The sequence below is a fragment of the Piliocolobus tephrosceles genome, chromosome 2 (genome assembly GCF_002776525.5).
Source record: "Piliocolobus tephrosceles isolate RC106 chromosome 2, ASM277652v3, whole genome shotgun sequence".
NCBI classification, from domain to species: Eukaryota; Metazoa; Chordata; class Mammalia; order Primates; family Cercopithecidae; genus Piliocolobus; species Piliocolobus tephrosceles.
In genome coordinates, this window is record NC_045435.1 from 35,752,052 (window position 1) to 35,768,639 (window position 16,588).

The 16,588-nt window shown below is 47.1% G+C and overlaps 1 protein-coding gene across 4 annotated transcripts in view; it reads left to right on the top strand.

Moving 5' to 3' along the window:
• PLA1A (phospholipase A1 member A) overlaps positions 1 to 11,707 on the top strand; it is a 32,464-nt gene extending 20,757 nt beyond the window's left edge. The window contains exons 8-11 of one of the 4 annotated variants that reach the window (XR_002731963.1): positions 1,336 to 1,425; positions 7,000 to 7,112; positions 10,598 to 10,762; positions 11,282 to 11,707. Coding sequence is in view for 3 of the 4 variants with exons in the window: in XM_023214130.1 (XP_023069898.1) it covers positions 1,336 to 1,425; positions 7,000 to 7,108; positions 10,598 to 10,762; positions 11,199 to 11,292 (458 nt within the window). In the remaining variant the exon portion in view is untranslated. Of the gene's footprint in view, positions 1 to 1,335; positions 1,426 to 6,999; positions 7,113 to 10,597; positions 10,763 to 11,174 lie in introns of all 4 variants that reach the window. The other 3 variants (XM_023214130.1, XM_023214141.1, XM_023214150.1) reach the window with 3 other exon arrangements.
• Positions 11,708 to 16,588: the final 4,881 nt, after the last annotated feature.

Consider the following 16,588-nt stretch of genomic DNA (forward strand, 5'->3'; position numbering starts at 1 on the left):
GGACGGTTGGTTCTCGTGCCCCAACCCTCACCCTCTATAGTGTTCCCTATGGCCATCCTTGCTCCACACACACCCTTCCCACATACAGGTCCCTCCACTCTTGGACCAGATGCTGCTTATAGATCTTTCTTACTTCTTGCCATTCTCCAGTTCTTCATAGACCCTAATTCTCTGTGTGGTGGGGAATCCCTAAGAGTGGAAAACAAGACCCACATCAGAGGTCTGAGATTCTGGTGGCCGATGGCAGCTGGGGGGATGCCTAGTTGCTGGGGGGCTTGGGTACCTTCTTGGATGATCCAGGCCAGTCTGGGGAAAGGATGCCAGGAAGGCTGCAGGATCTGGCCTCTAACTCACTTGTGTAGACCATTGTTATGAATATCTTGTGGTTATCCAGGATGAAGAGCTCCAGGAAAAACTCCTGGGCAGTGGAAATGGTTTCTCTCCTTCCCACACTCTCTTACTTCCCGCTACCCCTGGCTGCCACTCAACTGTAGCAGCTCGCCACTGCTTATATGAGTGAAATGGGTACCAGCTTGACAAAATAGTAAAGTAGGGTAGCTTCCCATGATAGAACAAGTCAACATTATTTCCTACTCATTGTGCATATGTCAGTTTCCCCTACATGCCATGGACCCACAGACATAACAGCTGCTTCACACTGTCTGCCCAGCCTCATCTCTCACTACACTCTCCCTTGCACTGAACACCGGATGGTGCTAACTACTTGTACTTCCAAGTGCACATCAGGCTTCCCCACCTGTGTGCCTTGGTCCTAACCATACTGTCTTCCAGAATGCGCTCTCCCCACCTGTCATCCACTAGTCTTCAGGTCAAACACTTCGTGCTTCACTGTGCTCCCACTGCACGGGATGTAAGTGTCATGAAAACAACTGCTATAGGAGATTGGTTTTGCAAGTTAGAGATGCAGCTTCAGATTTCTTATAATTACCTGCCAAGAATGAGTCCGATGATCTAAAAAGCATAGTGCCGTTTATGTGTGTATTTACTGCCCACTGGACCGAGTTGCTGGAATCCCAGGACTCACCTCAGAATACAGCATGAGGACTTGGGGCTTCTTACCATCTATCTACTGATCCTATTTCCTCCCACCCTCCAAATTTACCCTCCAGTGGGTTTTCTCTCTAGAGTGGTGTTTAGGAGTGTCCTCTGGCTGTCTCCTTTCTGCATTCTCCTTTCTGCGCTCTCATAGTGCGTGTGGAGTGTAGATGTCTGTGGAATAAATGGGTGCGTGAATTAATAAACATGTGGCTGGGTGCTGTGAGACCCTAAGATAGCCTTCTCAGGACTCTGCTGTCTTTGCTTCTTTATTTTCAGGCCTGGTGGAACAAGGCGGTGTCAAGATAGAGCCACTTCCCAAGGAAGTGAAAGTCTACCTCCTGACTACTTCCAAGGCTCCGTACTGCAGTGAGTAGGGGGAAATGCATGAACTCATTCCGGTGAGTTCATGCGCTCTGCCAGGGCGCCACCGGAAGAGTCCAGGGCTTCGGCTTGGGCTGTGCCCAGCCCAGTGTGGTAGTCTGGGTGGGAGTGAACGATAAGGGCAAAAGCAACACCGGAAGTGGGGCAACAGCCCCTGATCTGAACCAAAACTTTCAGAGTGAGTCCAACCGATTGCTCTTCAGATAAGGGCTTGGGGCTTCTTACGTCTATCTACTGGTCCTATTTCCTCCGACCCTCCAAATTTACCCCCCAGTGGGTCTTCTCTAGAGTGGTGTTTAGGAGTGTCCTCTGGCCATCTCCTTTCTGCTCTCTCATTTCCCACTTCTTGGTGCCCACCCTATGTGGTTCTAACCCTGGCAGCCTCCAAGGTGGGGGTCCCTGGGAAATACTGAACCTTTCCCTCTGCTCTCCTTCCCCTTCACAGATGCATTCCAGCTTCCCACTGTTACTCCTAACCATGGCATTTCTTTGAAGCTAGGATGCTAATGGTTGTAACAATGTTAAATGTGAAAGAAAAGTGTGTCCAGAATCCATGAAATACATTACAAGCTGAACCATCATCCTTCTCTATGCTATGTGCATCTTAACTAGGGTGACTATATTTCCTGGTTTATGCTGGTTATCCTGGGATCCTGTCTGCTTTATCATGTGTACAGGATAAAGCATGCTGGTTTGGATGATAAACTGTATGCCACCCAATTTTAACTGATTTTCTGGTCAGCTTGTGTCGGGTCGGTGGAGGGATCTTTGTGACAATATCTTCCTGGTACTAGAAGGCCTGGTACCATGTGATATGGAGCCCAGAGCTCAGACTCCGTGCTCACCTAGACCTGGATTTGAATCTCAGATCTTCTCTACTTACCAGCTGTGTGATCAGGAGCAGGTTATTTAAACTCTCCGAACTCTATATCCTTATGTGAAAACGGGAACCATAACGGTACCTACTTTAAAGAATCAATTGTGAGTATAAAATAAAATGGCGCACAGGAGGTCACTAGCACAGGGACTGGAACCCAATCAGTAATAATTTCCTTCCCTTAGTCAATCGGAGAATTTGGGAGAGGAATAGTTAGGGTGTTTCTACCTTCATGCCAGAGAAAATGTATGGCTACCTCTTAGGAACAAAGTGGACTACAGAGTCAACTGTGGCTTTTCACATCCTTATCAGCTCATTTGACAACCCACCTGGGAGACGTAGGGAAAGGGAAGCTCTGAGAGACCAAGTGGCATGCCTAAGGCTCCACAGCTGGGTGAAAAGGTCAGAACTCAACTCCAGGTCTTCTGACTCTAAAATCTATACCCCTTCCTCACCACCACCATGGTTCCATCTTCTGAAAACCTGCTGTCTGCAGGCCGTATGTCTCAGCCCCCCTTCTGTCAGCGCCACCCCGTCAGAGTTGGCATGCAGGAGGATGTTTTGTCTGGTGGTGGACGCGGTGCTGCCAGGACCAGATGTCCTGGCTTCTAATTCCAGCTGCTGGGCAGATTCACAGCAACCTGAGCTGGCGCCTCTGTGTCTGTGCAGCTAAGAATACACCTGGCAGGAAAGTTTGGGGAATGCCTGGAGGTTAAAAGCATGTTAAGATCCCTGCTGAGGGGGTTCACAGAGCCATACTTTTTCTGACTGTTTCATATTTATTGTGAGATCACCTCCCCATGCCTCCGGAAGCATAGCCCTGTTGGTTCCAAAACCACAGAGGGGTACAGAAACAGGCATGCCTGCCTGCATGCTCTGCCGTGAGCTGTCACTTCTAGGGATGGAAGCTGGATCCTCCCTGCTCTCCCTGGACAGATATGGGGATGTTCAGGAGTGGGTAGGGAGAAGCAGCTCTCCAGCTACTCTTAGGCCACCATGGCACTGGGCTCCCATGCCTAGCACCCTTGGCCTGCTTTGACTTCAGCAATGTTGACCTGTGCCAGGCATGCGCCAGCATGGGCAGAGGATCTTCTAACAAACGATTTTTAAACAATCTATTCCCTCATAGAACAGTTTTTCACATAGTGTACCTTCTCTCCGTTACTTCACCCCATCCTTAACATGTCCTGTGTGATAAGTTGGGGGCTATTGCTTGCAGATGAAGGAACTGAAGCATGGAGAGGCTCAGTGTCTTAGGCAAGGCAGCATGACTTGTAAGCAGCAGAGTTGGGACTTGGATCCAGGCCTCCTGACCCACCACCCAGGACTCTGTATTGTATGACATGAGACATGTTCCTGTGCACATTTGATTCCACTAATTCCCACCCACCCAACATTAGGCCTGGCTCTCTTGGGGCTTCCAGGGTAATTTAGTGAAGAAAGAAGCAGGCCAGGCGTGGTGGCTCACATCTGTAATCCCAGCACTTTGGGAGGCAGAGGTGGGAGGGTCACTTGAGGACAGGAGTTTGAGACCAGCCTGGGTAACATAATGAGACCCAGTCTCTACTAAAATTGTTTACAATTAGCTAGGCATGATGGTGCTCAACTGTAGTCCTTGCTACTAGGGAGGCTGAGGTGGGAGTATTGCTTGAGCCCAGGAGTTGGAGGCTGCAGTGAGCTGATTATGCCACTGCATTCCAGCCTGGGCAACAGAGCGAGAACCTGTTTCTTTAAAAAAAAAAGAAAAAAGAAGAAGAAGAAGAAACAGAATCTTAGAAAACTTTCTTAATCAATGATACCTGCTAGCAAAGGAAGAAGTATTAATAATATAATATAGCAAACTCTGCCCTGAGAATTAAATTCCTAAAGCTTATGTAAGTTAGTTATTTTTTCCACATTGCAAATATCATCCATTCCAGTTCAGCCCTTGCCTGTCCCCATAACAATTGATATCCCATAGTAACATCTGAGAAGGACAGACAGATGGGGTGTGGTGTCAGATGTCCTCCTCTGTGGAGGGGAAACATTCAAGGCTCTTTTCTTCTCGTGGATTCTTGGCATCTTGGCACCTTTTGGTGAGCCCTGTTACTAACCCCAGGGAGCCCAGATGGGCCATAGCACTCCTCCAACTTAGTGCTGAGTTCACCTGCATCCAGTTTATGTTCCCCTTCCCAATGTTAGCCCATCAAATATGGCAAATGAAAAAGTACAGGTAGAGTAGAGGCGAAGGATTGCATCTCTAGCTATGTCTCCATCACCAAAGGAGCCTGGGAAAATTCCCTGAGACTAAAGCAATTGCAAAATGCCACCAGGTGCACCTACTCCTTAATAAAAAAAGGACAGTGTGTTAGGGAAACTGTAATCTTTCTTTTCTTATTTATTTATTTATTTATTTATTTATTTATTTATTTATTTATTTAGAGCCAGAGTCTTACTCTGTCACCCAGGCTGGAGAACAGTGGCACGATCTCGGCTCACTGCAACCTCTGCCTCTTGGGTTCAAGCAATTCTTCTGCCTCAGCCTACTGAGTAACTGGGATTACAGGCATCCGCCACCATGACTGGCTAGTTTTTTTTGTATTTTTAGTAGAGACAGGGTTTCACCATGGCTAGTCTCGAACTCTTGACCTCAGGTGATCTGCCCGCCTGAGCCTCCCAAAGTGCTGGGATTACAGGCATGAGCCACTGCGCCTGGCTTTTCTTAAATTTTTTAATTCTTATTTTTATTTTTTTTTGAGACAGGGTCTCCCACTGTCACCCAGGCTGGAGTGTGGTGGCACAGTCACGGTTCACTGCAGCCACAACTTCCCTGGCTCAGGTGATCCTCCCATCTCAGCCTCCCAAGTAGCTGGGACTATAGGCACACACCACATGCCCAGCTAATTTTTTGTTTTTGTTTTTTTGTAGAGACTGGGTCTTGCCATGTGGCCCAGGCTGGTCTTGAACTCCTGGGCTCAAGTTATCTGCCCACCTTGGCCTCCCAAAATACCAGGATTTCAGGTGTGAGCCACCATGCCTGGCCTGTAATCTTTCTTCCCTTCTTTGTCAGAGGGACAACAGGTCCCAGGGATATCACCGTGGCCCAGGTTGTACACCCAGTCTATGTTGGCGATACTCACCTTGAGAGCTCCAGCATCCACGCTGCTCAAAGGAGAGTCTGGATGCCACATACGCAACCAGTGGCCGCAGGGAGAGGAGCAGTCTCCTACACGCACAGCCTCCTTCCCTGACGATGGGTATGTGGAGAGGGAGCAGGGCTGTTGCTATATTTTATGAGTTAAATCTCTCTCTCTCTTTTTTTTTTGAGACAGAGTTTCACTCTTGTCGCCCAGGCTGGAGTGCAATGGCGCCATCTCGGCTCACTGCAACCTCTGCCTCCCGGGTTCAAGTGCTTCTCCTGCCTCAGCTTCCTGAGTAGCTGGGATTACAGGTGCCCGCCACCATGTCTGGCTAATTTTTATATTTTTAGTAGAGACAGGGTTTCACCGTGTTGACCAGGCTGGTCTCAAACTTCTGACCTCAGGTGATCTGCCCACCTTGGCCTCCCAAAGTGCTGGGATTACAGGAGTGAGCCACCGTGCCTGACCTTACGAGTTAAATCTTTAGTTTATGTCTTAGTCTATTTGTGCTACTATGACACCGTACCTGAGACTGGGTAACTTACAAAGCTCAGAAATTTATTTTCCCACAGCTCTGAAGCCTGGGAAGTCCCAGATCAAGGCGCCGGCATTCCATGTCTATAAGGGTTGCACTCTCTGCTTCCAAGAAGGTGCTTTGCTGTTGCGTTCTCCAGAGGGGACAGATACTGCGTTCACACAGAGCAGAAGGCAGGACGTCAAAAAAGGGCCTTGCCAATTCCCTTGAGCCCTTGTATAAGGCACTATTTCATTCATGATAGCAGAGCCCCCATGATGTAATCCCTTCCCCCAAAGGCCCCACCTGTCAATACTGTTGCACAGAGCATTCAGTTTAAACATGAACTTGAAGGGGACACAAACATTCAAAGGATAGCCGTATATGACAGATGCACTTGGCTCATTCAAGATCATCCCACCATGAAAATGTCAGCAAACAAGGGGAAGTAAAACATTAGTATTACAAAATAACAAAAACCAACATTACTGAATGCTTCCTAGGCACCGGCACTGGCCTGAGGACTTCATACATATTAACCCATTTATCTCAGACCTAGAGTGTCTACTTTTTTTGTTGTTGTTTTTTTGAAATGGAGTCTTGCTCTGCCGCCCAGGCTGGAGTGCAGTGGTGCGATTTCTGCTCGCTGCAACCTCTGCCTCCTGAGTTCAAGCGATTCTCCTGTCTCAGCCTCCTGAGTAGCTGGGATTACAGATGTGCGCCACCACACCCAGCTAATTTTTGTATTTTTAATAGAGATGGGGTTTCACCATGTTGGTCAGGCTGGTCTCAAACTCCTGACCTCAGGTGATCCGCCCGCCTCGGCCTCCCAAAGTTCTGGGAATACAGGCATGAGCCACTGCACCCGGCCAAGTGTCTATTTACACTTGAGGAAACTGAGGATCTGAGATTATAGGTAATCTCCTCCTGGGCACACAACTACTAAGAGATAGAGCCAAGATTCCCAACCACACTGCTGCTCTCTGGGGTTTTTGCTCATTGCGCTTTCTGCCCTCTGGCCCAGTCTCTGTTGTGCTTCGGTTTCCTAGTGCATCACAGCCTCGTGGAGTTTCACTTGAAGGAACTGAGAAAAAAGGACACCAACATCGAGGTTACCTTCCTTAGCAGTAACGTCAGCTTCTCATCTAGGATCACCATGTACGTAAGTGTCCCACCTGGTTGACCCCTTCCCTTAGGAGCTGGTTACTTTTTCATTTTACACACATGGACAACCCAGGTCAGGCACTGTGTGATTGCTGATTCCGGGGCCCAGCCAGCTCGGCTGGGGGCAGCACCTACTATAGATCCAGCCACAGACACATGCTGGGGAGATGCTCAGTAGTGGGTCCAACTATAACAGATTCAGATGAGAGCAGGCACGGCAGGCAGGCAGCAGGGACAGCGTGTCACAACATGCCAGGCCAACATGGTAGAGAGGACGTAGGAATCAGGTCCCTGAGGGAAAACAGTACTCTGGAATCCAGGCCGTGCGGGTATCAGGGATGTCAGTAGGGAGGAGGGCCTCAGTCACCAGTCCAGGCAGGGCTAGCCAGAGCCTGGAGAGCACCCACTCTTGGGAAAGGAGAGCAGTTCTAGGTTAGTTACCAGAATGGAATCTGAGGCACAGGGTCAGTCAGCAAAGGAGTGCAAGCTGAGGGCCAGACTAGTGGCCAGGAGGGCTTGATGATGGGTGATTCCTGGAACTGGGGCTAATCATTCCCTTCCTTTGTTGGGGCAGACTGGGTTTGGGGACTGGTGGAAATACGCTTGAAGTGAGAGGGTAAAGAACCCCAACTGTAGGGAGCCACAGCCTGCAGGGGATAGGAAGGCAGCAGCCATGGTGCATACTTCTTTAAAAAGCAACTGGTTAGTTATTCACAAGCCAGCGGGAGACAGACTGTCAGATAATGTCACTGTCACTGTCACTGTCTCAGTCAGAGATAGGTCCAAGAGAAGGAATTTAGCACGGCGAACTCATTACAAGTGTGTTGGATGAGCTGAAAAACTGAGAGATGGGGACACAATGCAGAGATTACTCACAACAGGAGCCACTACCACCCTAAGCTAGAGAGGCAAAGCAGGAGTGGCACTGGCAAAGCTGGGTCCACAGAGAAGGCTGCTTGGCAGGAGCTGAACCCATGGGAAGTGCAGCCCCTCTGGAATCCCTGCCCAAAGCAGACACCCACCTGAGCCTGCTTCCACTGGGTTAGACTTCACTGGAACCTGCTGGTGGGGGAACCTGCAGGGGAACAGATCAATCCAGAGCAAACAGGGAAATGACCAGTGCATACACACTTAAATGTGTCAGCAACGCCCTGAGAGTGACAGCATGGAAGACGGAGCCTGACTGAGTCTAAGGAAATGATGAGCAGAGATTTTGAGGCTTTCCAGGAGCTACCCAGGCCAGGCTCAGGGAGAATGTGACACCTCTGGTGTGTATGGCGCACAGATTTAGGGTTATGGGAATGGTGTGAGGCTGGAGAGGCAAGTCAGGGCCAGACCCTGCCAGGCCTTGAAGGACAGGTTTTTATCCTGAGAGTAGTTTGGAGAGCCACTGGGAGTTTTAAACAGGACAGTGATGAGATCAGATGTGAGTTTGGAGATGTTTCTCAGGCTGGGATGTTGGACATGAACTCTGCTAAGAGGCACTACAAGTTTCTGCTGGAAGGAGCGCCCTTCTTCGCTCCCAAATCCCTGGCCACTACCTGGTGTTCCTTCTGGCTCACCCAAGGTCACACAGCTACGTACAGCCATCAGGATTCCAACACAGGTGTGCAGGTGCCCACAGGGCCTTGCAGACTGTGGCGATGTATCAGTAAGCCAAATACCTTTCATTAGACCCGCTCAAGGTTGTGCTACTTCTAGAAGGGTGTTTTCATCATCTTCTAGCCCATTGGTAGGTCCGGCAACACTGGCAGGAGTCATGAAAATGACCCAGAACTCTGGCTGCACATTAGAATCACCTGGAGAGCTTTAAAAAATATTGATGCCAAGCCCCCCACCCCAGAACAATCACATCAGGTCTCTGGGCATAGGCTCCACAGCTACACTTTAAAACTCCCCGAGAAATTCCAGTCAACATCCACAGATTAGCGCTTCTTCCTCCCCGAGCAGGTTCACATAACTCTTTTGAAGAAGGCACCAGAACATGACTCACTTCTTGCAGATCAGAAACTGGGGGAAAAATGGGGAGAAGGTTACGTGTGGTCTTTCTCCAAATTTCTATAGCTTTACGCGACTCTAAGATTTCCTTCTAATTGGAGAATTAACCTGGGCCAACTCCCCAAATCACTCACTTAAAAGATTTTTCATATTCCTTGAATTTTACAAACTCTTCAATCTAAGCTGTTTCTTAAAGGAAACAATCTTACTTTTTCCTCTGAGGTATTTCAAAAGACTTGTGAATTTTAAAAAAGAGGTACTGGTTTTTAAACAAAATTATAATGATCTTCCCTTAGAAGGAAAAAACAAGATATATGACTAACCCTGGACCAAAAAGAACACAAAGAAGCCCTGTCATCACTCTGTGAAGGCCAGAAAGGAACAGGAAACCGAGTTGGCAAGGGTGGCTCCCCACACCCCCCGGCCCCCGCCGAGAGGAACGCAGCGCCTTCCTTCTTTCCTCTTTCTCAGAGTCCCACTCAGAGGCCAGGGAGGATCACAAAGGGCCCCACAAATCAAATTCCTTCCCTAGCTGTGCAGCCCTGCTGGGCGCTCTCCCTGATCCCCTGCTCACCACCCTCAGGCTCTGCTGGCTGGGCTGTGCCTTGCACTCAGCATGAAGACTGTCCTTATTGAATCTCACGATTTTTTGCTTTTGTCTCCAGTACTAGTACCTAGAGGGTACCACAGCCCTTTTGGAAGCACCCTGCTAGGTTGATCACTTCATACTCCTCCCTCATCTTTGCCTCAGTCCAAAGTGGTGCCTGAATCTTTAAACAGATAGGGAATCTGAGGGGCAAAGCCAAGAGGGTGGGTTAAGACAGAACTGGATACTGTTTTCACTGTGAGCCTCCTAGGCTGAAGTCAGTATGAACCAAACCCTGTGGTTCAAATTCATAGCAGCATGTAGGGAAGCTGGGACTTACACCTAGTTGCTAGTGACTCCACAGCCACCTTGCCAGGTTAGGTAACTTGTCCAAAGCCACACAGCTGGGAAGACAAAACCTGGGTTCCACCCAGCTCTGTCTGTGCCTCACGATCTGTTTTCTTGTCGCTGTTCCCACCCACACATTCATACTTAGCCTAAAACAGAAAAGTCCTTACACAGAATTCTCTGAAAAGGAATGTCCTAAAAGAGGGTTTCTACTTCTGGGTAATTGGATGTAAAGGTGAAGGTCTCCTCCAGCTGGGAATCCAAGAATGAGGAACAGGTTTTCCAGATATGAAAATCCAGGAGCTACTATTCTGTTGCAGTGTCTACTTGTTCACTCTAAAAAATCAACAACTACTTTCTTGGTCATATTCAAAGCTGGAGGTGTGGGCAGAGGGGCTAGTGAGGGTGACACAAAGGACTATGGCAAGGAGCTAACCCCTTGGTGCATGACAGCCAACCAGTGCCACCAGCAGAGCCTGATTGGAGCCAAAGGGAAATTACAGGCCGTAAGGGCTGTAGTCCTTCACTTTCCCTTGCCCCTTTCCTTGCAGACCTAAGCAGCAACTTCACGGGAAAGGAATCATAGCCCATGCCACCCCACAGTGCCAGATAAACCAAGTGAAATTCAAGTTTCAGTCTTCCAACCGAGTTTGGAAAAAAGACCGGACTACTATTATTGGGAGGTTCTGCACTGCCCTTTTGCCTGTCAATCACAGGTAAGAAGCTTCAGTATCCACTTCCGCCCCAGATGCACACACACATCAAAGATCAGTCCTGGCCTTAGATGTGCTGCCTGTTGAGATTCAAGCTCATCATAGTGATTACCATCTTAGAAGCAGAGATGACAGAGACCCAGCTTTCCAGAACCTCCTGTGGGACCATCTTGGGTTGGGGAAATTCCACTGTGTTTGTTCTACATATCTGGTTTCTATGTAAGGTTTCATTAGAACAAAATTTTCTCATTGCATATTTTCTCCTCTGTGACCTCCACTCCAAACGTATGATGGGTCACATTCATGGGTGTGGATCCAGAATCCACATCCCCTTTCCCTTTCTCTAAAGGCATTTATGTCATTAACCTTACCACCCCCTGGCCCTTGGACCATAGGAACTGGCTCTTAATTGTAGGTGACTGCAGACTTCTTTCATCAGACATCATGGAAATTCAAAAGCCACAGAATGCCAAGTCCTGTCTCCTCACCAGCCACTGCTCTCGTATTGCTCTTCTCTTCCAGAGAAAAGGTGATCTGCTTACCTGAACCGGTGAACTTACAAGCAAGCGTGACTGCTTCTCATGACCTGAAGATAGCCTGTGTATAGTTTAACCTGGGCAGGACACATCTCCTTGCGATTTTTTTGTTTTTTGGAGGGAGGTGTGATGAGGGATGTATGTGTGCAGCTTATTGTAGACCATTACTGCTATGGAGAAAGGCAAAGCTCTTTCTTATTTTCTCCATAATGAGCCACCCTGGAGGGGAGGGAGAACTCGTTTTACAGAGCTTGGTTTCTGTTGCTGATCTTATGTACATACCCATTTTAGCTTTCCCATGCATACTTAACTGCACTTGCTTTAGCTCCTCGGATATCTGTACTTAGGATTCAATAGAAACATGTACAGAGTAAATAATCTTTTAAAAATAAAACTTAATGGAGTACCTGAATCATTTAACTGTTTTACTTGAATGGAATTCTGTTACCTACAAAAAGTTGAGATTTATACTCCGTGGCATTGCAGAAAACAGTATTGCATTATCTGTATTAAAATAGCAACTAAAAGAAGTACTTGGAACAAGAGAGGGGATGAAGGGTGGGAAGGAAGATGGCACCATTTACTAACCCTTACCATTACCTCCTCTGGATATCTGGAAGGTTTGAGGGATCAGAGAGATCTTGGGGAATACAGGTAGATTTCCTCTGGGTTACTGTTTCCCAAACTTTGATCTTTGTAAATAACCTTGTATCAGCTGCAGCCCAGCCAAAAACAGATGGTGCGCTCAATCTGTGTTGGGAGAATTTAAGAAAAGGACTATTTGCCGTAGTCTTTTGTGGGGAAACCACAGGGATAATGCAGTTCCCTGAAGCTACTGGCAGTAGAAGCTGCTACTACGCTACCCCTGAAGAGGCCAGAGAAGGAGGGGAAGCACCGGGGGCTGCAGACCTGCAGTACAGGGACACAGTCAGCCAGCAGCAACCCCGCAGGGAGGGAGCAGGACCACAGATTCTCTGACTCCACTGTTCCTCCTCCCCCATTTTTCTGCTAGTGCTCCCCATTATGGACCCCCAACAGAAGCCAGAGGGCAAATAACACATTGACATGGCCTAAACAGGCCTGGGGCATACAGCAGGACAGAGAAGGGTGTAGAGTGGATGGGAAGGGCGTGGGGAACTAACAGATATGGCACACGCCTTCACCACTTTCCTAAATCCAGGTTTCCCCTGGATTCTTTTATTCTTAAATTCACTTTTTTAAAAGCATAAATAAATGAGCTTTAAAAGGAAACTGCTGACTTGCTGATTTGCTGTCCACAATAAAGACTGGGAGAATGATGGAAGCAACAGGCTGCTATTACTCCATCTGGGCCAAGTCAGCCAGGGCACTGAGAGCTTCGGCCTCCGTCTAGGCCTTGGAAATGCAACCAAAAGGACAGGTGAGGCTCACAAAGATGTTTAACTGTCTGCATGATCACAGTCATGTCTAAAGAATACACATGTTCCCTACTACGTAGGCTTTCAATTTTCTATTTTTCCTCAAACCAAAAACCCTCCTTTCCTTTTCCTTCTCTTTACTCCACGCAGGTTCCTCCCTGGAGACAGTCTTACCCTGAGCTGTATTACGCTGCACTTCCGTTTGCCATCCTGGGAGACACTGCTTAGCACATACTTCTTCCGTAGTTTTCCCCACTGCTCATTGCTTCATTTCCAAATGTGTATTACATTTCTGTGATGAAAATCATATTGTGGGCCGGGCACAGTGGTTCATACTTGTAATCCCAGCACTTTGGGAGGCCAAGCCGGGTGGATCACTTGAGGTCAGGAGTTCAAGACCAGCCTGACCAACCTGATGAAATCCCATCTCTACTAAAAATACAAAAAAAAAAAAAAATTAGCTGTAAATTAGTCGGTGTAGTGGCACACTCCTGTAATTCCAGCTACTCAGGAGGCTGAGGCACAAGAATTGCTTCAACCCAGGAAGCAGAGGTTGCAGTGAGCTGAGATCATGCCACTGTACTCCAGCCTAAGAGACAGAGTGAGACTCTGTCTCAAAAACAACAATAATAACAACAAATCATGTTTTGTGATGTTGATGCTAACTGGTGTTAAACTGACTCAATCTGTTTTGCAGTGGCCTCACACTTCCATTCTGCTTTTGGCCATAGCCCTGGGTTTCTTTGCGAATATTTTCTTATTTTTAAACACCGTTACACTTTCTCACATGTTATTTTGCCCCCAGTCAGAAACTTTGGATTACTACCTTACATGGAAAAACCAGTTTCTCTACTCATAAATTAATCCTAGAAAGAAATATAATGAGAACATTATAATGTTTAACATTCCAACTAGATACTGTGGTCTGATGCAGGCTCAAAGTCCCAGGCCAGTTTTTCCTTTTTTTTTTTTTTTTTTTTCTTTTCATGTTCAGGAGGCAAAATTTTTTCTTTACTAAAAAGGGAAAATTTGCAAGTATGTGAGAGATGTTAAAAATTTATCAACATTGGCCAGGCGTTGTGGTTCATGCCTATAATCCCAGCACTTTGGGAGGCCGAGGCAGGTGGATCACCTGAGGTCTAGAGTTCAAGACAAGCCTGGCCAACATGGTGAAACCCTGTCTCTACTAAAAATACAAAACATTAGCCAGGCATGGTGGCAGGCGCCTGTAATCCCAGCTACTCGGGAGGCTGAGGCAGGAGAATCGCTTGAACCTAGGGGGCGGAGGTTGCAGTGAGCCGAGATCGAGCCATTGCACTCCAGCCTGGGCAACAAGAGCAAAACTCTGTCTCAAAAAAAAAAGTATTAACACTGAGTGGAGACATTTTTCTATATATAATCACCGGATGGAAAGGATATAAGAAATGTATAACTGTCTATGAGATGGAATGTTGTTTAATGCTGGGTCTATGTGGTACCTAAAATCATCCTGTCCAGGGGTACGTGGCCCACACTTTGGGAAACATGGCTTTAAGTAGATGGGATGTCTGCGGGGTCAGGAAAAGGGAGAGCTAACATGGAATTCTGCTCCGTGGCAGAGCAAAAGCAGAGCTTGGGTCTCCCTTCCACACCCACTTTGCGCACTCTGCTGAAGTCTTTTCATGAACAGAGACTATTACAGAGCTAATTAAATCCAACAGGCAGATTCACCACCAAGTGCAAAATACACTGCTGAAAGATACAGAGCAATGTGACCTTGGAATAGCTGCGCAACAAAAACATCCAACATTGCACAGCTTTTTACTATGTTCCAGGCACCATTCTGAGTGTGTCATACGTATTAACATATTTTATTGTCTCAGCGAGCCTATGAGATACATGCTATTATTATCCCACTTTACTGATAAAGAAATCAAGAGGCTGAGGAACTTTCAAGATCACAGGTCTAGTAAGTAAAGGAGCCAGGATTCAAATGCCAGTTTTCCGCCCCAGAGCCAGGTGATTAATCACCACTCTAACCAGCCTCAGAAACATGACAGGAAAGTCCCCCTGAAGGTCCACAGTGCAACCCTGTGGGACTGGATACATAATTCGCAGGGTCCAGTGCAAGATAAAAATGCAGCCTCCTTATTTAAAAAGTTGAGAATTTCAAGATGGTGACAGCAGAGCATGAAACCAAGTGTGGGGCCTGAGTGGAGCCCTGTGCCCAGGTGTACAGGTCGCATGCCCAGGAAGCCAGCCCTGCAGCCAGGTGAGCCACACTGTCAATCCCCAGAGCCAGGCATTCCAGCCGAGCTTGTGTAGTGCCGCTGACTGTGAACCCAGACAAACCTCAGTTGGCTAAGGAAGAAAGTTGTGAAGGATGAAAAAAAGGTTATAGGGCCTTTGAGAGGTGTGCTAGCATTTCTTACAGAAAATATTCAGACCCAGTCGGGCACAGTGGCTCATGCCTATAATCCCAGCACTTTGGGAGGCTGAGGCGGGCGGATCACCTGAGGTCAGGAGTTCGAGACCAGCCTGGCCAACATGGTGAAACCCTGTCTCTACTAAAAATACAAAAATTAGCCAGGTATGGTGGTGGGCACCTGTAATCCTAGCTACTTGGGAGGCTGAGGCAGGAGAATCGCTTGAACCTGGGAGGTGGAGGTTGCACTGAGCTGAGACTGTGCCATTGCACTCCAGCCTGGGCAACAAGAGTGAAACTCTGTCTCAAAAAAAAAAAAAAAAAAGAAAGAAAAGAAAAAGAAAAAAAGAAAAGAAAAAAAATAATACAGGGGACGTTCCTGTATTAATCATCACTAGATTTTCAGATGAATGTTGTTTAAGATTCCTTATACTAGAGGCTGTGGGAGCTTGGTTCCCACTGCACAGCTTGGTGACAGGTGGGAGAGAGCCCATCTCCAGCAGCATTTTGGAATGCTGTCCCCAACATCTGGAGCACAAGATGCCAGGGAGAGATTGGGATGGGTTGATAAGGGAGAAAATGACTTCCTATCCTCTTTCGAGGTCTGATGATCCACACTTTGAGAATAGACGTAGGAAAGACCTTCCACTCCTGTGTCTACAGGTGAGATTGTCTAGCAACTGCAGAGTGGTTAACAGCAAAGAAGATATGGGTACTCACTTCTGAATAGCAGGGCTGGCTGCTTCAACAGAGGGAGAGAAAGGTGGGAGCAGAAGGATAGGGGAGAGGAGAGAGGAGATGGAAGCATGGATGGAGGTGACTGCAGTCAGATCAACAGTTGTTTGCGCACAAACCCAGCATTCCATAAAGTCTTATGCAGACTCCGTGAGTTCACAATAGTTTCCCTTGCAGCTCACAAACTGTGCCTTGATTAAAACTCTTCTCACGACAAATCAAGCCCTTGGGCAGCAGGGACCTTGTCTTGTCTACTGTTGTACTCCAAGTCCCTAGCATACAGTAGGTTCTCGAATATTTGTTAGAAAATGAATAAATAAGTGGTCCTGGGAAGTATTTTCAAGTCTGAGGCTTCATTATTGGCAGAATTCACCAGTGAAGCCATCTCAGTGTTGGCTTTTCTTGGCGAGTAGTTTTTCACTAATTTAATCTCTTCACTTGTTATAGATGTATTCAGATTTTCTTTTTCTCTTGAGTCTATTTCAGTAATTTGTACCTTTCTAAGAATTGTCCATTTTATTTAAGTTATCTAATTTGTTGGTACACAATTATTTGCTGTATTCTCTTGTGATTCTTTTTATTTCTATAAGGTCAGTAATGATGTCTCCTCTCTTATTCCTGATTTGAGTAATTTAAGTCTTCTCTCTTTTTTTCTTGGTAAGTCTAGATAAAGATTTGACAATTTCATTGATCTTCTCAAGGAATTAACTTTGGTTTTCTATTCTCTAGTGTGATAATTGCTACTCTAATCTTTATT